Genomic DNA, 18,785 nt, shown 5'->3' with positions numbered 1-18,785 from the left:
GGAGGGGGGGAGGGAAGTGTATTTGCCTTTTCTTTTACCCCTCCCCCAAAAGCCTTGACCTCGGTGCTAAATGTTTTCAGTAACAATATGTTAATAGATTATATTTCAGAACTAGTCCACCATTTTGAATAACAGTATGAGAGAGCTGGCCTGCACTTGATTACAAATTTTGACTTGACCTCAGAGGAATGCTTTTAACCAGCAAAATACAAAGTGGTAGATAAAAAGATTTAGAGCCAGAAACTGTTCATATAAACTCATTTCCCCGAATAAAAAACCACTGCACTTTAATGCACCTGATTAATATTGATATACTTACAGATATCTTTTTGTATTACCATTAAAATTAAAATTGAACAAATCTGTTTAAATAACATAAAACTTTGATTTGGGCTTTCTTTTTTTTTTTTTTTAATTTGAGAGCATTACATTTGTGCCCTTAAAAGTATAGAAGTGTAAAATTCAAAAGTAAAATTTTATAATAAGAAACATATAATTCATTCCTAAATTTCAAATCTGGGGACAAAAGGAAGGAGAGGTATTTATTTAGTCTGCAAAATAATATTCCATGGGCCAGAGCATGGAAAAATTCATAAGTATCCTTGTCATTTAAATACAAGAAATCTTCTGGGCATTCTTGATTAATATGTGCTAGAATATGCTCTGTAGAAGCAGTGATCCTCACAGGATTTCTTCCAGGTTCTTTTACAGTACATCTGTGGGAACATAGTTGAAACAGCACTTCTGGCTCCAGGACACCACAGGCTTAGGGTCCAGAACAATTCCTTAACACCTCCTAAGGACTCAAGACTTCTTTCACAACAATTACAAAAAGTGCACCAGGATTTTCTTTTTTCCACATCCCCAGTGGAAGTTCAGACAACAAGACAAAAAGCCTGCTTCCATCCCAGCTTAAGGGTTTGAAAGCACAGAGGATCTCTACATAAGGCATATAAAACAGAGACTCCTGTGTGATTCTTGGGACTTCTTCTATCTGGTCCCAAAGAAGAGTGCAGTTGCAGTCACTGGAAAGTCTGCTTTAATAGCAGCTATTTGCAATACAGGTCTAAATCTAATGCAGATGTTCTTAATCTCATTACACTTGATCTCAATATGCTTAACAAACACAGTCCTCAGGGCACCCTGTAAGGTAAGTAATCACTGTTACACGAAATTACAAGTGAGGAAGCAGAAGGTTTGTGATGAGAAGACCTGCAGGTTTCAAAGTCCAGATTGTGCAGAGGCTCACCAGCTAAACAGACTACCTCTCCCCTCTTGTCTGACACAAACGGTGCTACGTTTAGCTCACACCACTGCTCTAAAATAGACGTGAGGAGTTCAGTATAGCTACAATCACAACTTGCTTCCACTAATACAAAGAATGATCAAGCAGATATGCTTATGTTACTTTCTTGTACCACAGCTGTGGTGTGCAACACCAGCTATGTTTCATGGCCCCTGCTCGAAGTTGTGTATAAAAAGATGAATAACAAGTCTATAGGAGTGTTATGCACATACCACATATTAAGAGACAAAGAACTCAGATAATTTTGCATGTTGTATAATATATTCTAGATTCCCAGGTGTATTACTACCTTTAGTGGGAAATTCCCATTGCAATTTTTTTTTTTTTTAATTATTACTTGATATTCCTTACTTCTGTCTTGGTACATTCCCTGGAGTTTTGATTTGGTTTGTTGCTAGTTTGTCCTTTGGGGGTTTTTTTCAGTTTTGGGGTTTTTTTCTTGGTTTTGTTTGGCTGAGTTTTTTGTTTGTTGTTTTGTTTTGTTTTTTCATTTTCTCTTTTATTTACCAGGCTTCTTTTAAAATTAAATGTTTGCAATCATACTGCTGAAGAAAATGTCTAAAATTTTCCTCAAATGTTAATAGTGCAGTTCAGCAATGTTTTAGGTAGCTCCATGGAGGATGAAAACCTTGAAATGAGTTATGTCTCATCTGACTGTGTTTTATCTTCGACTAAAAAACATAGCTGTGTTACTTTTGGCTAAAGGAATCATTGATGTTTTTACATTCACTTGTTGCTTTAGTTACTATTTCAAAGCAAGATGGCCAAATCACAGAAGCTGTCACATAATGATAGTGAGACAGCCGAGACCAGACTACCCCAGTTTCCCATCTTCTGTACTAACCTTCCCTTTTTGTATTTACGTTGTTGCCTTTATTGTCTCCCTCTCTTGGTTTCATCATTCCCTCTCCTTCTCTCCTACTGTCTCACTCTTGTTTCCTCATGCTGCTTTTAGAGCAGGTCCCTTGTGTAGTTGAGAGTACAAAGCTTTCTTTGTTTATCTCCTGCCCCAATACAGCAAAGGAAACAAGAAAAGAGCAACAAGGACAGTCAGGAAAGCAAGAGATCACAGTTACTTGCTCTGGTACACACAGGGACGTTCTTAGGGTTACTCTTTTCACTTGCAGCTCTAGCAGCTAACATATTTGGTTTGTTTAAATGCTTCTCATTCTGATTATCAAAATCTTTGGTATTTGTCTCGTCCCAGAGCATAGGGTTTCTCCTTCCACAACTCTGCAGTTTTTAAAAATACTGGGTTCAAACTACATGCAAACAGACTCTTATTCTTCTCTGGTGGTTTTTCAAGCATCATTCATCTTCAAGCTCCTTTCTGTCAAAAATGTAGCACCATGTTTTCCTCACTCTTCCCGCGAGGATGATATACCCAGCCTTGGCTCTGAAAACTTTCGGAGTCATTCCTCACTGTACCAGACAGTGCACATTCTGACTGTTAGCCACCTTTATCTTATTCCTTATATATGCCATCTGATCTTATATCTGGCCTATTCCTTCTGCTTATTCAATACCATGCTTCTTGCTCTCCTTGCATGTTGGGAAAGTCCCTCTCAAACCCCCTTCTGCTGCAGACTCCTTATGCCTAACTGGTTACTCCTCTGCAAATTCCCTTTCAAGACTCATCTTTCCTCTCCCTGGCCTATGACTCCTAGCCGTTCCTCTAAAAAAGCAATCCAATCCTATTCACTAAGCCCCGGGTTCATTTCCCCATGTTCATTTGTTCTCTCTGAAAATGTGAAGTACTGTACTAACCACTGGCCTTTTGTACATTTTTCACCTTAGTAAGACTAAAACATGGACACGCTGTCCTACTAAAATACTGAAACTGCATCTATCATTTTTATTACAAATTATAATGGACTGTGAAACATTAGGCTTAGGCTATGACAAGACTGTAACAGATTTCAACAAGTATTGCTAGTTTCTCAGAACACACTTTATTATGAAAGAAAAAATGTTTTTAACATTTTCTGAATGTTTACACAAAGCACTACATAAATAAATATGCTGTTTAAATTACTTGAATAATTGACTATCAATACAATGAACTGAAGGCTATACTCATGTCTAGGTAAAATGTTTGTAATTCACATTCTACAGCAGAACCTTGCAGAGCTGTTAATTTCCAAAATAGAAAAGACTTACTGGGTCATTCAGTCCACTCTGATGCCAACATGGAGTAACTACCTGTATTATTTATTTTTAGTGCTTTTCCCAGCCTAATTTTCAAGTTCTATGCTAAGGGACTTAGGAACTTCCTTCTCATTTACTCCTTCTGTATTTATGACACTGATTAGCACATTACACTGGTAGGATTTTTATTTATTTATTTTCAACTGTTGCTTTTCTCTTTTTCTCTTTTATTTTTTTTTTATTTTCCTTTTTCTTCCTCATCTACATTGTGCCCCATTTTTTTTCTGTTTTGTTTTGTTTTGTTTCCTTCTTTTTTTTCCTCTGTGCTCTCAGAAGGATAGTTTTTATCTGTTTACCTTTTGCACTCTCTCTGCACTCCCAAATAAATACACATATGCACATAGAGGCTCTTTCATAAATCATTCCATCTAGTTGTCAAGTCATCTTTGTTGCTCTTCAATAAACAATACAGCAGCACTTTGCTTCCATATAGAAACTATATTTGTATGCTGGAACATCAGAGACACTGACCTCTAGATTAGGTATCAAACTGAGACTCCTTGTGAATATGCAGATAAATGTAAAAGAGTCTATGGACTGTTCTAAAGAAGGAAACATTGTCAGCATTGCCTCTGGAGAAAAAAAAAAAAAAGTGGCGTCTAACAGAAGTATCTGCCAAGTGTATAATGACTCCTCTGTAGTTTGTATCATCAGTTCCCACACTCTGCTCTATGGATCACTGGCAGTCAGCAATGCTATAATAAATTACCCACAACTAATCTGCAGAGCCAGTAGTTTGTGCACATCAATTGAAAGTTTGTCCATAATACTGTGGGATATTCTGAGGGTTCTAAGGATGCGCTAACCCAAAATTTTCGGGTCAATACAATTTCCAGCGCACTGCTTTCAAATCTTGTTATGAGAAAACTTTTATGCACAAAACGTTGTACAAGAGAGAAACTCCACTCATTGTTTATGTAATTAGTCTGACAAGTAAGTCCTGATGAGAAATGGATTTTTGCCCTCTCTTTGGTGCAAGCTGAGGAGAAAGAGAACGATGGGTTTATCTTGGCAGTCATGCTGTCTATAATGCCGAGATCGGAGGTACGAACCCGTGCTCCTGCAACATGGAACGCGGGAACAAAGGGAGAGAGACTGGATGAGGGGAGGCAATTAAGGCTTTGCTGCTAATGACGGTAGGCCTAGGTGGCATGACTGCAGTTTAGCCCGGCAAGTTTAACCCCAGCGCGGCCACCGGCACGGGGCCCACCCCGCCCCCCTCAGGCGCGGCGCCGCCTCTCCCCCGCCCGCTCCCCCGGGGCCCGCGCGCGGGGCCCCCGCCCCGCCCCGCGCGCCGCCGGCCAATGGCGAGCCGCTAAAGCGATTTCTGGCGCGCTGATTGGGCGCCTTCCGCTCAGCGCTCGGGGAGCGGACAGCGCGGGGGGCCCGCGGCCGCGGGAGGGGCGGGAAGGAGCCTCTCCTCACGGCACACGCGGGCTGCGGCCCGCCCGGGGCAGCGAGGGCGGCGTCGCGGGCCCTCCGCCGAACAAAGAGACCTTCGACGGTGATTTTCGTAGCGTGTGCGATGCATATGTCTGGCGGGGTTAAAGAAAAACAACCACCGGAACCGACAAAAACCAAACAACCATCCCAACAAAACAAAAAAATCGGACAGAGACCAGAATGCGTGAATGGTGATCTCTTGGTATTATTAGAGATCTGCAGCTGCACCAATTAAGTACGGATTTCCTACTTTAGACAAACATCACTAATTTATTGGCCTTTTGTCTGTTTTGTAAAATGCACAGGAATACAAAGTTGTACTCTAATTTGGAGAACAGGTAGAAATTAAGGCGAAAAAGCCGCTAAACCACACAGCAGGCCCTGGCCGCTTTTTGAAATACCGACATTCCCAACCTGACGTGACAATGTGAGCTCAGCGGTCCTTTTGCATCCACTCATGGGAATCGGCTGCTGCAGATGCACCCACGGGCCGGCGAATAGCCTTGCTCTAATTTCTGCCACAGGAATGGATAAATAAAACCCTGCTTCGGCAGCCATGCGGTACGCTGGGCAGGCTCCTTCCCTGTAGACTCACGCCGGGAGGGAATGGGGAGAGAGGAGCTCTCCCCTCCGAAATTTGTGATCTAAGGAGGTTTTTAAGGATACTTTACCCATCAGCTGGCCTCTGTAGTTAGTAACCCTCTGTGGCTGCCTCTTCCCCTGACCGTTGCTTTCAGAAATTAAAATGATGGTGTAAGGCAGATAAAGCAGAGGCATTTTTGTAATCTCTCCCAGTGAATGTTCCTTGGCTAGTTAACAGACCATCTATTCAGAAGCAATTTTCTTTGGGCTGAAATTATGTGCTGACCGTAGCAGATCACTTCCCATAATACCCCTTCCCCCACCCAACGCTAAATACAAACCGTCTCCTACTCACTGTATAATAATGTGAAAATGACTGTAATTTTGCAGACGAGAAGCAGCCCAAAGTGAAACGTGTCTAAACAGAGGTCGATACTGAAAAATTCAGGGCCATTACCTAAATCTGAAAAATACATACTGTAAGGAAACAGGAATAGTGATCCACGACTAAGTAGACCAAAAGCTTGGCGTTGCTGATCTTAAAATTTTGCTAACCAGTGAGTGACATCACTCAAGAGCTACCCCGGGAAAACTGTGATTTTCAGTACCTTGTAACATTATGCTGCCCACTCCTCCACAAATTGCACATGCTGGGCATAAGTGTCTCCTCCGTGGGGGGAGGGTGGCAGCGTCTCCAACCGTGTCCGCTGCCACGCCGGCTGGGAAGTGGCTGCTCACAGGTCCTCCTTGCGATTATCCCTGCGTTCTCCCAACACCCGGGCGGGAGGGCAGGGTTATGTTCACTGTTCACACCTCAGCATTTCTTGTTTGTGCTGCATGCACGCCATGAGGTGTTTGTTTTCGGTTGGTGGTTTTTTTTTTGGTGTTTTTTTTTTTTTTGCTTCCTTCCCCCCCTTTGTAATGGCTTAAACATTTAATGTGATCAAGGGCCTCCTTGACAATGAACATATCCCTGCTAATAAGCCCTTCATTATCAGCCCTTGAAGGGTAAGTATTTTACACAGGAGAAATGGAGCAGTCTCAGACCGGGCAGCCTCAAGGCCTCCCAAGGTAGCATGCGTTGGTGACCCCAATGTCGGCGGCGTGAGGGGCTCACAGTACCTGGAGGGCAGCCTTTTCTCCCTGCACCCCTGGTCACGGTGACCTGGTGGCCATAGCGAGGTGGAGCGCCACGTCACGGGCGGTTTTTACTCCCACTAGTCTTGTTTCACCTTCCGCAAAGCCCCCGCACCAAAGGCGGGTCAGGGGAGGGTTTGCTCCTCTGGTACCTCTCCACTAATCGCCCCTTTCATTGGGAAGCCTGCAACTCGGGGACCCTGACGCGCGTGATTTGCTCAGCTGGACGAAATCCAAAGAGGTATTTTGTCACCCTGTCATGGGTGTGCAGGACATCGTAAATGCCACGCTTTGACTTCTTGCCGGAAATCTTGACTTGGGCGACGCGTACGCTTGGCAGGAAAAACATCCCGTATCGATTTTCACAGGGAGATCAGTCCCAGCGAGATCAAGGGAAAAAGGAAGGGGGGAAAAAAGTCAAAGAGAGGAAAAAGGAAAAAAAAAAAGAAAAAAAATAGTAGATCGTGCTTAAGGATATTAAAAGGAACAGGGTGTCTGTGGGGCTAGTGCCCCCCACCTCCCCACCCTCCCGTGCCCGCGGGCGGCGGCCGCCGCCGCCCCCATTCCACCCCCGCCGTCCGCGAAGGGTTAAACGCAATTTAACGCAGTGGTGTAGCATAATGGCTCCCAAGGTAAACAAAAGGAATGATTAAGGGGGATATTTTCGAGCTACACAAAGCCCGATAGGGAAGATTTGTGTTACTAATTCCTGTGAAAGGATGTTCACGTGGTAGTTATAGGGTCGCTGGCATTCACACTTCAGTGCGTGCGGCAGTAAATCAGCAGTCTGGAAACAAAAGGGTTATTTTCTGCTCCCTTTCCTTCCGAAAAAGAGGAAGAAAAAAAAAAAAGGAAGAAAGAAAGAATTAAACCCGACCTGTCTAACTTAAGCCATATTGTAAAAATGAACATGTAATAAAATACATGAGGAGCTGAAAAAGTGAATGCAAGAAAGAGGGCTGATCGGAGAGCGGAGCAGCGCCTCGGTGACCCCCAAGCAGAGGTGGGGGTGCTGCCCTACCCTGAACCTCCCCTCAGCCCCTTCCTCCAGACACTGTTTGCTTTTCTCCTCCACTAAGCACGAAAATAATCGCACATGTGTATCAGCAGCCCTCTCTCGCTGGCTTCAAGCTGTTATAATTTTGAATGAGGGGGCATTTAAAAATTATGACTGAGATTCTAAATTGCCTCTTTGAAACCGGCACAGAAAAATCATTCATCATGGCTTCGAAAACTGCCCTGAAATTAAATTAAAACGAAATGAGGGAGTCTTCCTCCCGACGTGTGAGTCTTGGCAGAGCTACACTCCACCTTGGTTTGCTATTTTTTCTTTCCCCTCCTCCCCCTCTCTTTTCTTTTTTTTTTTCCCCTCCCCTCATTTCTTTTCCTCTCCCTCAGCTTTAAATGTTATGTAGGATAATTGAAATGGGAAACACGATTTTGTATCTGGCTGCAGCAAGGAGGCTCGGTGTAGGCTGCGGGCTGCAGAGCGAGGGGCTGCGTGCGTGTGCGTGAGTGCAGAACGTGTGAGTGTACAATGCTTGGGGGGCGGTGGGGGTGGGGTAGTGCGAGGGTACCGGGCCGTGTACGCGGCTCTGAGGGTAGCGGGCGGGGGTGCAGCGTGTGCGGGTGTCGGGCGGGGGTGCGGAGGTGCAGCGAGTGCGGGGCTACAAGGCGCGAGTGCGAGCGGCTGCCGGGGGTGTGAGCGAGCGGGTGCGTGTTTGTGTCTCTCGCCCTCGCCGGCAGGCAGGAGGAGCGGCGGGCCAATGGCAGGGCCCGGTTTCATAAAAGCTGGGTGCTGATTGGCCGGCAGGGAAAGGGCATCGCGAACAAAGAAAAGTCCCTCTCAGGTACCGCGCGGAACGAGGCTCCCACTCCCCCGCCTCGGCCGCTGCTGTGGGGGCAGCGCCCCTGTCCCCTGTGCCTGTGTGGGGACAGACACACATGCCGGGTTTGCCTTCTCTGCCCAGTTTTTATTTTATTTTGGTTTCCTTTTTTATTTTTTTTATTTTTGGTCGTTGTTGTTTTAATTTTGTTTCTAGAAAGAAAGGAAGGTTCATTATATCTGGTGCTCTCTTCCTCAAACACAATAAATCTGTTGAAGACATTAGATTTTTTTTTTCCTAAAATAAAAAGCGGCTGCAACAAAAACACACTCAATGCAGTTAGAAGGAAAAGGTCAACTCGATCCAATACAGACCGTAAGTACGGTTGCGTGGTGTGTCTATAGCACTTAGAGGGGATTTTTTTTTTCTCTGCAAACGGGAGTGTTAAAGAGTTTTGGGAGTTGAAATAACTAGGGTTCTTGGGGATTTTTAAAGGAGGAAGAAAACCCCAAAACAATCCCACAAACAGGGTGAGTTATTTGAGGAAAGTAAGAGGGTGAAAAGCGCTGTAGCCACACAAATCATACTTGACGGTGCACTTGGGGGGCGTTAAAGCGTAGTGCCTTTTTTGGGTCTTAACTAACCCAGGTTGGGGGGGGGGGGGGGATAAAAGTGACACCATTACAGCCAAGTCTGCATTGCTTCCCCGCCCCCCCGGGCCCCGAGAGCACTGCGCTCGTTAGCAGGAGCGATGGGGCACCGACAGACCGGGAGGCACCTCGCATGTCACACCGAGACACCAGAAACGCGAGGCGGGAGCTGGGGGGTGGGATCGTCCCTCGGCGGCTGCCCGCTTCCATCGCCGTCTCGGTTCTGCCGGCCCTGAGGCGCAGGGAAGGGAAAGCCCTGAGGTAAACGGCCCCCACCCCCACCCGGGGAGGTGGCGGGGGGCTCGGCGAGGCCTTCCTGGGGGGCACTCCGGGACTCCAGCAGAGGCGGCGGGGCCGGCGGCGCGGCGCAGGGCCGGGGCAGGGCGCGGCCCGCCCCGCCGGGTGTGTGAGGGGCGGCCCCGGCCGCGCTCCGGCCCCGCTCGGCGGCGGCCAATGGAGCCAGGCGGCGTCACGTGAGGCGGGCGGCGGGCCCCGCCGCGCCTCCCCCGCCCTCCCGCCACCGGCAATTCATTACGGCTTTTAGCTTCCCATCGCCGGCTAATTAAAAATACTAAGCTAAAGCTCCGAGACCGTCTGACTTGGGGAGGGGGGAGGGAGGCATAGGGAAGGGGGAGGGGGTGATAACGGTAGACTGCGAGGTTTGCTGAGACAATAAGGTGGGAGCGATCTGTCCTGACAAAAAGGTCGTCTGCTTTATCTCCTCGGACTCTAATTACTGAATTACTTACCGCATGACTGACTAGCCCAAGCTCACGGGTTTTTCGTTGTTATTATTTTTTTTTCCCCCCGAGACAGCCATTCGAAACTGATACATGTCTATGCTATTTTTTGGTTTTGTTTTTTTTTTTTTATTCCCTCCTGCCCCCCCCTCCCTAATTCCTATTTTTAAAAAGCGCTGATCTAAGGCTGGTGGGGGAGGGACGGACAGACGAACGGACGGGGACTGGCACCCCCCTCCCCGAAATCTTACCCCTGGGAAAATTTAGTTCGTTTGAGAGCACGCAGTCCTTCCTCCACTCCCACAAAATGTTTTGATAACCGGTTTATCAGATCAGTGATTCCCCCCTCCCGCTCCTCCTCTTCTTCCTCGCCCCCCCTCTTCCCCCTCCCCCGCCTCCCCCGCCCGTTTCCCCTCAAGTTACTTCAAGAAATCAGATCTGTCAGGACGGGCGAAAAAAATGCCACTTCCCAACTAACAGGCGGAATCCAGCCCAGATTTTCAGTCCTTTCTTCTTTTTTTCCTTCCTCCCTTTCACTAATTTATCCCGATGTTAGCACATTCTGTCTTGTAACACCCGGGCGCCTGTAGGTTTGTTTCGTGGGATCATTACTTACTGATCGGGATGGCTCCCAGGTCCGGGGCTGAAGACGGAGTGTGAAGTTGGGGAAACATTTTTTTTTCTTTCTCTCTTTTTTTTTTTTTTTTTGGCTTCTTTTTTTTTTTTTTTTTTCTTTTTAATATCACTGTGGTGATTATTACCTCTCGGTGCTTATTCAGGAAAAGCAAACAAACAAAAATCTGGTCCTTGATGCTTCACTTCTGAATGTGAAATATTACCTCCCAGCTCGTAAAGTTGTGAGGCACAGCATTTTTTTTCTTTTTTTGCTTCTTTTTCTTTAAGCAAGGACGAAAAAAACCCAGACAAACAAACAAACAAAAAAAAAAGGACTTCTGATCCGTGTGCCAAAGTAGGGGGAGATATGTTATTGACCGATTTATACTGGCTGAGATGATACTTGCTTTCTACTTCTTGATCACTTGCTCTTTAAGTAAAATGAGGCACAGAGTTGTTGCTGAGACGAGTGGGAACAGCATTTTGATTTGCTGGTTTAATTAAAAATGATAAAGGATTAAAGGTAAGCATTATGCGTATATATGTATGAATATTTCGGCAGTCGACTGTAAAAGGGAGAGATCCCTTTAAAAATCGTTTTAACTAAGCTTTGTCAAACACACACTCATTTGCGGTCACTGAGGCCACCTTGGTGCAGATCACTTAAAGTGTATGTCTTAATCAGTTTCCTGTACAGTCAGTAATACTATATTTAACAGACCTAACAATTGTGTGACCTAGGAATACATTAGAGCTGCTTTTAGAACTGTTATCTTAAAGGATATTTTTTTAAGAAATGAGAATTTTTATTTCTTCTCACATTTTTTTTTAATTTTAACCTGTGGATTTTAATGTTTTCCAGTAAACATTTGAGTTTGTTGGTTTTTGTTTTTAACAGAAGGTGTATTGTGGCAGGGAAAATGAGGTTTCCCACTTCCCTTAGCACTCTCCTCCCCCACCCCCCCCAAGAGATTAAGTGGAAGGGGGGGTGGAGTAACAGATAATACAGGAGAGTCGCAAAACTTCAAGGGTCTGGTTTAAAGCCACAAAATCCATGGAATGCACTGAAGAGTGAATCCGTGTCCTTCCTTTTCTCCTCTTCGTGCCTAGGTGGTGGTCCAAGGGGTTAGATTACAACATGTGCTCCAGCAGCTAGGCACCACTTCTCTGACTGGATTTCCTGAACTTTGTGGATTTAAATAATGTAGATAATTTTTTTCTTCCTTTTTTTTTTTCCTTCTTTTTTTTTTTTCTTCTTCTTTTTTATGGACATGGCTCTTAAAGAGCGGTTGTGGGTGTTGGTATACAAGTAGATTAGAAGTGCTCATTATAAAAACACCACAGCCACTGTCTCTCTGGCTTAACAAACTTAAGAACGTGGCAATGCTGAATGTTTTTGCTCCCCCCTACCTTGCCCCCTCTTTATTGAGTGACGTTATATTGTGGTAACACCCAGAGAAGAAATACTTGACTATTTCCCTCCTCACAGGACAACGTGGATGTGGACTGCAGGTTGTGAGCCTAGACACACCTAGGGGAGGAAGACAAGGAGAGTTGAACTTAAGAGAGAGCCCAACGGAGATAAACGAATGTCCCCACATCTCCAAAGAAAAGTTCATCGGATTTTTACTCTAGAGATCTTATCTTCAGGATGTCATTGAACACTTCCACTGCAGGAAAGGGTGTGGATCCAAACGCAGTTGACACTTATGACAGTGGCGATGATTGGGAAATCGGTGTTGGGAATTTAATAATCGATTTGGACGCTGACTTAGAGAAGGACAGACAGAAATTTGAGATGAATAATTCTAATACCACCAGCAGCAGCAGCACCAGCTCCAAGGATTGCGGGGGTCTGGCTTCCAGTGGGGTTAATGCTACCTCAGCCTTAGCTGATGGCCTAAAATTCTCTTCTGTTCAGCCCTCTGCTCCCCAGGGGAATTCCTCTCACAAAGAGACTAGCAAATCAAAAGTGAAAAGGAGTAAAACTTCTAAGGATGCTAATAAATCTCTGCCTTCTGCTGCCTTGTATGGGATTCCTGAGATCAGCAGTGCTGGCAAAAGGCAGGAAGTCCAAGGGCGCCCTGGAGAGGCAACTGGCATGAATTCAGCACTGGGTCAAAGTGTGAGCAGTAACCCAAACGGCAATAATAACAACACCAGCAACACCACCACCGTTGCCTCTTGTGGGAAAAACAAAGAGGAGAAACCAGGTAAAACCCCAGGCAGCAGAGGCTCCAAGCGGGATAAGGATGCAGGAAAATCCAGGAAGGACAAGCAGCATGACCTGCAGCAGGGCCACCCCAATGGCGGTGGGGGTGGCAATAGCCAAATTCCCTCTGGGCACCTCTATGGCTTCGGGGCCAAAGGAGGCAGTGGTGGAAGCAGCAGTCCTTTCCACTGCACCTCCTCTGCTGTGGGGGAGGTGAGCAAAAGTACCTCCGATTCAGGGTTAATGGGGAACTCTGTTTTGGTAAAGAAGGAAGAGGAGGAGGAGGAGAGCCACAGGCGAATCAAGAAATTGAAAACAGAAAAGGTAGGACTAAGCTCCTCTCCACCTCTTCTGTGTTTCCCCATGTCTATAAGTGTCCCATGAGTGTCCCATGACTGTACGTCTGGCTCCTCTGTCCTCTCTGCTGTGTATTTGTGACATGCATATATCCTTCCTCCTTTCCTAAAAAAAAAGCAAACCAACAAAACCAACCCAGAGACCTCTTCCCTACATGGAAGATAACGTGTTTCCAGTGTGCTGCTCTTCCTTGTGATTTCCTCTCCTGTCTTCAGACCTGGAGAACGTTTCTGTTTTGTCTGTTTGTTTTAATTGCACTTGCCCAGAAGGAGAAATGCAGAGATGACCCTGACTGAGCTGTCCCCAGTTTTAGCAGAGAGCAGCAGGACCAGTGGGATGGCATGTGTTTGCAGGCTGGGGCTGCATAGCTCAGGCTCCAGGCCCCGCAGGTCTTGTATGTGCTGACTCTTCCACAACATCAGCAGGCATTCATGGCTATTCCTCTCCCAAAGCCTAAAGGAACCCCTCTCCCTTTCTCTGACCCTCTGCCTGGAGCTGAGATTGTGCTTGGGGAGGAAACGGGAGCTGTCGCTCCGCCGTTGTGCTTCGTGGAGACACAGGATGCTTATTGTGCTGGGGGCTTCCGTGGAACTGTAGCCCAGAGGCCCCAGAAGCTGGTGTAGTGACTGGGAGGAAGGAGCCAGCAGACAGGCAGTGCCTCTTGTCTTCCTGGAAGGAGGATGCTGGGAGGAGTGAAATGCACCTTGTGCTGAGAAGTGTGTATGCAAAACAGCTTTTGGAACAGAGTGGAGCAGTTTGTCTCCTGTCTGGAGTAGTTTTCCTCTCTGTGCCATGCTGGCTGTAGGATTTGAAGTGCTTGTTTGTTGAGCGGTTGCAATGGTGTGAAAGAAATCAGATGGGAGTGTGTGGTTTTATTCCTCTGTATTTCGGATGCTTTCGGTATGAATAGATGGCCGCTACTCTGTTATTTGGGAAAGGTGGAGTGAGACGTTGTCTTTGTCAGCTGCTGGTTCAAGGATGTTCTGGTGTTGGTGGGAGTTCAGTCCCTAGGGCAGAAGCCATCTTCTGAGGTTCCAGAGGGCGAGTGTTGGCCCAGGATTACAAGTATGGTAAATTCTACACGTTGTAAAACAAAGAGAACCTGCTCTGCCTGAAAAATAAAGCAAACCAACACCCTTCAAGTGAAAAATCTCAGGGTGTTAATATTGTGACTGTATTGTCAGGGGTTTGTCCTAAATTACCTGCTTTTACAACTTCCACAAGTGAATATTGCAATGGGGAGACTTTTGGGGTGGTCTTAACTGTATGGTCTGTAAGTGCCTAGGAGGGCTGAAGGGCTCAGGGAGCAGGAGGTTAGGTCTTCTTATGACTGGCCACCAGCTTTTTTTATTTTAGTAATGAAGTTTTTGTAATACTATGTCGACTTGAGGATTAGATTTGGGTGTTTGTGATAGCAGATTATTGTTAGTACTGGAAGATAATTCCAAAGGATTCTGTTCAGGGCAAGGAACAAATTGAACTTTATATTGTATGCGTATTATTGCTTTTAAGATAGCATATCTATGGATGAATTTGAATGAGCCTTATGACCTTGTCTAAATGCAGATGAGAAAACCAGATTGCTATGTAATTCATGTGTATATGTTTGCATTTTGATTTATGAAAAGTGCTGTTCACTGCAGAAAGGTGTCCAAAAATCTCATGTTCTCTTTATTATCTTAGTACAGTAGGCATTTACTTCTGTTGCCAATAGTCTTCAAATTGCAGTTCTCTAATCTGTTTTAACTATCTAGATAAATTGCCCTAATCCGGTCTTCACAATGGCTGTGGTTAAAGAGTCAGAGCCATTTGATTGGATTCAGTGGCTGCCTGGAATGTGGGAGGTACTGCCCTTTTGCAACCCCCTTAGCCTTTTAATCTCTCAGCCAAATGTTCACATTCAACAATTTTGTTTAGCTGGCAATCTGAACATTTCAGTATCTCAAAGGCTGCTGCCATGGCAACGGAGATTAGAGGGTGGTGTGGTTTCTCCCGTTTTTGTGTTCTTTCAACTCTCTAGTCACACAGGAAATTGTATGAAGAATCTATATACGTGCGAGTAATCTTATGGGCAATGTAAATGGGACGGCATGCAAATTCAGAGCAAACACGTATGGAGGAGTTCAGCGTCAGTGGCACACTCTGTGTGTTGTAGATGTCGCTCCAGGAGGAGGTCTGGAGCTTGCATTTCCAGCACCAGCCGCTGCTGTTGGCACACACCGTCTTTAATACAGGCTTTGCACGCCAGAGTCGTGCAGCCTTGGCCATTGTCTGGCACAATGGTGTGCTTGCTTGCTATCTTAAGTCCGTTAGCGTTTTTCTTAGCCAAGAATGTTCCCTTTTATAATAATAACAATAGTAATAATAATAATGTAGCTTGTTGCTGATAATGGTTGATATTTTAAGTCCAGCCAGTGGCAACATTAGTAACATTGAAGTGTTTTATGTTGTTCTGCTTTTTGTTTTTTTTCCCAAATGATTAATCGTCATTAGAAAGAATTCTTTAAATGTTTTAGATCGTTGAAATATTATTGCTTTGACTGTTTATATGCTAGAACATATATGCCATACTTGCACACAAAGTAACTTGTATCTGTAGATAAATACATAATTTTAAGCCTGCATGTTGAAATCAATGTTCAGTTATCTTACTGTTGTGCGAGACATGCCTTGTGAATTTGGAAGTTTCCTTTTAGAATCGGATGAGTTCATGACTGCTGATTAAAAACCTACATGTTTTTATATGTGGTGTGGAATATAATACTGCATTTGTTTACTATTTGTGAAAAGCTTGGAGCAGATTCCCAGGAGTTGTAGTCACTGTTTAGCTTTCACAGCATGCTTCAATTCTATTTTTAGTCTATTTATTATGTTTCCTTGCTGCAGAAAGTCATGTAAAACATGATAAATTGGATCTTACAAAGCCTAATTAAATCAATGTCTGTGTTCTACTGGCTCTTTTATGCAGAAACCGCAAGTATGTTGTAAAAGTCGCCACTCCCCTAATATGTGGATAAAGTCAAAGTGTGCTGTAATTCTAAGATGTTTGAGCTATATTTGTGCAGACCATTTTGTGGCTAAGCCAACAGTGACATGTCTGAATAAGTAGCTTTGACAGGTAGGCTAACCACTCCTAAGATTTTTGGTGTTAAAACCTGTCTCCATTTTCCATTTCTTATCCATATTGCTTTTAGCACAGTTACTGACTGTTTGTCAGCATGAACTCTTCATCTGTTCCAGCTAAGTTTTTTGGTTTTTTTAACAGCTGTTCCACTGAAAAGTGTTCAGAATAGCTACAAAATTTGCTTTGTATGCATTGTGAGGAGATTTAGAAATTCATTCAGTCATAATTTACTCTGAGATATGGGAAAACTTCATTTTGTATGTGAAAAACAGTATGTTTACATGAAATTAATGCAGAAGATACAAAGCTGTAATCAGAAGGGTTTAGTTACAGTTCTAAATGTATCAGTCTAGTGATACTCCAGGATGGAATTTTTCTCTTTTTTTAGCTTAGTGTTTCTCATTAAGACTGCATTTCACATTTGAAAGTTGTCTTTAGCAAATTAGCATGTTGGCTAGTATTATTTATTTTATCTTCACTTTCCTTGTTGTGTTTTAGCATTAGGATTTGATGGTGTTTTGTATGCCATTAGGAATCTCTGGGAGAATTTTACCTATTGATGTAAATCATTTAAGTACATCCTTTGATTAATGATGTTATGGAGATATGCTCTTCATGTACTTTTCTTGCTGGCCTTGTGTGTAGTTTATTCACTGTGAAATAAAAGGGCAGGGAGGTCACTTGCTGTAATTAAAGAACAAAGTCTATTGTTGCTTGACAGCAAACTGTTTTGAAAGCTACATAAGGGATTTAGCTGTTAAAAACATTGATAAGTATGGGTGTCTAACAATAAGCACAGCTCAAGGTTCTTAAAGTTCTGTAGTGCTGTCTAGTACTGTGACGGTGCTTTTTGAGCTGGGTGAAGAGGTGTTGCCCTTTGGCCGACGAAAGCTTTCCGTGTGAACCTGCTGACCTCTGCCAATATGTATGACCAGATCGTCTATTGAATTCCTGTGCAAAGCAAGAGTTAGTGTTAGCACAATGGAGGCTGGTCTAGAGCATCTATCAAACAAAGTAGGGAAGCTGATAACCATATTCGGAGCTACAGGAAAAATATTTCACTTTGGGCATTAGTAATTTTACGATTTTAATAACTTCATAAATACCCAGTAAAGAGGAAAGGATTGATTGTCCAGATGTCACGAGGTTAATCATGTTCTCCATGTTAAAGGGCTTTCCTGCAAGACTGTTTTAATTATAGCTATATATAAAGACTTGTTTTTCCAAAGTAGCATTTTATAGTTCAATAAGTGAAATGTATGTTAAAAGTGCTAAGCAAAATCTCCCGTAACCATAGAGGTGTTCAATAACCAGATTCAAGTAACATGGAAAGTACCATCTGTTTCTAGTTTTCAGCATAAGCCCAGGAATTGAAAAGCTGAGATTTGCTAGTATTTTTCCGACTCTTTCTTTTTTTAATTATTGTTATCATTATTTTAAAAAGTTCACCTGGCACTTTATAGAAGCTTTCTGAAATGCAATAATACAGGAGAGACTGTGAAAACACATGTTCGTACATACAGTTAACCAGTTCCACTTTCATTTAAAGAGATTTCCAGAAGCTCAGTCATTGAAGAATTTATAATAGTGAATCACCTCCTACAGGCAAGCACAATAAGGGTCAGTTCTTCAAAGGTCTTGCTATTGAGGTAGAACCTGATTTACTCTGTCTTTCCTTACGAAGTAAAAAAAAGGGGAAAAAAATCCACAACTCCCCCAATAACAACAACAACCCAGCCTCTCTAAAGGATAACTTTAGCAAGCTCTTATCAGGCACCTAATTGCATACGATAAAACCACCGACTAAAATTTTCCATGCAGACTTTACTGCTCTTCAGAGAAATGTTCTAGAATTCTTGATAGGGAGAAAATCACTCTTTTAAAGATAACTTGTTCTAAACTGTTAGGCAATGAGATTCTTGGCTGCAGCCTATGAGCCCTGGATAAAACGCCATCCGGCTTTTGTTTGAGGTCTTTTACTGAAGCTAATGACTGGTCTTGTGCCGCCCTGAGATAAATGACATTATCTCTGAGTGGTCTGACAGGAAACAGACATGTTAATGGTGAAGCTGCGGGGAGGATCTGCTGTAGTTCTGACAAAAGAGTAAAGCTTGGACCCCTGGTTGTGATCATTAACACAGAATGCATTCCTTCATAATTGGAAAGCTATTTTATCGACAACAACGTAAATCAAAAATCTGAAATCTGAAGGGTTTTTCGCATGCTCGAACCAGTGCCTTTTTTTTCTCCACCGTAAGAAATGGGTTATCTCCATAGTACTGACATCAGTGGGAGGGCCTGGGGTCTGCTTTCTGTTAAATGGACACATCCTTTGCACGTTGAATCCAGGTTCCCCTTTATGTGCCCTGTGTTATCCATGCTATTTGCATTTCTAAAAGAATTTTTAAAAACTTCCCATCTAAGTCTCTTAATGATACATGTGATATTGAGCATGTTTCGCAAGCATCATCAAGAGTATCGTTTCAGAAGTACTAAAATTTCAGCTATCCTTCACCTTTACTTCCATTCTGGGTTAGGATATACTTATATTTTGGATTTCTGCCACCCATCCTTGGAAAAGGTTG

The 18,785-nt window shown here is 44.0% G+C and overlaps 1 protein-coding gene across 3 annotated transcripts in view; it reads left to right on the top strand.

The window, feature by feature from the left end:
* Nucleotides 1-8,515: 8,515 nt before the first annotated feature.
* Nucleotides 8,516-18,785, top strand: part of ZNF608 (zinc finger protein 608) — an 83,030-nt gene continuing 72,760 nt past the window's right edge. For 2 of the 3 annotated variants that reach the window (XM_059873947.1, XM_059873949.1), the window contains exons 1-2: nucleotides 8,516-8,877; nucleotides 11,997-13,043. In XM_059873947.1, the coding sequence (XP_059729930.1) occupies nucleotides 12,159-13,043 (885 nt within the window). In that variant the 5' untranslated portion in view covers nucleotides 8,516-8,877; nucleotides 11,997-12,158. Of the gene's footprint in view, nucleotides 8,878-10,617; nucleotides 11,031-11,996; nucleotides 13,044-18,785 lie in introns of those variants that run through there. The other variant, XM_059873948.1, reaches the window with a different exon arrangement.

The sequence above is a fragment of the Haemorhous mexicanus genome, chromosome Z, assembly GCF_027477595.1.
Source record: "Haemorhous mexicanus isolate bHaeMex1 chromosome Z, bHaeMex1.pri, whole genome shotgun sequence".
NCBI lineage: Eukaryota > Metazoa > Chordata > Aves > Passeriformes > Fringillidae > Haemorhous > Haemorhous mexicanus.
This window is presented reverse-complemented; position numbering and strand designations above follow the sequence as displayed.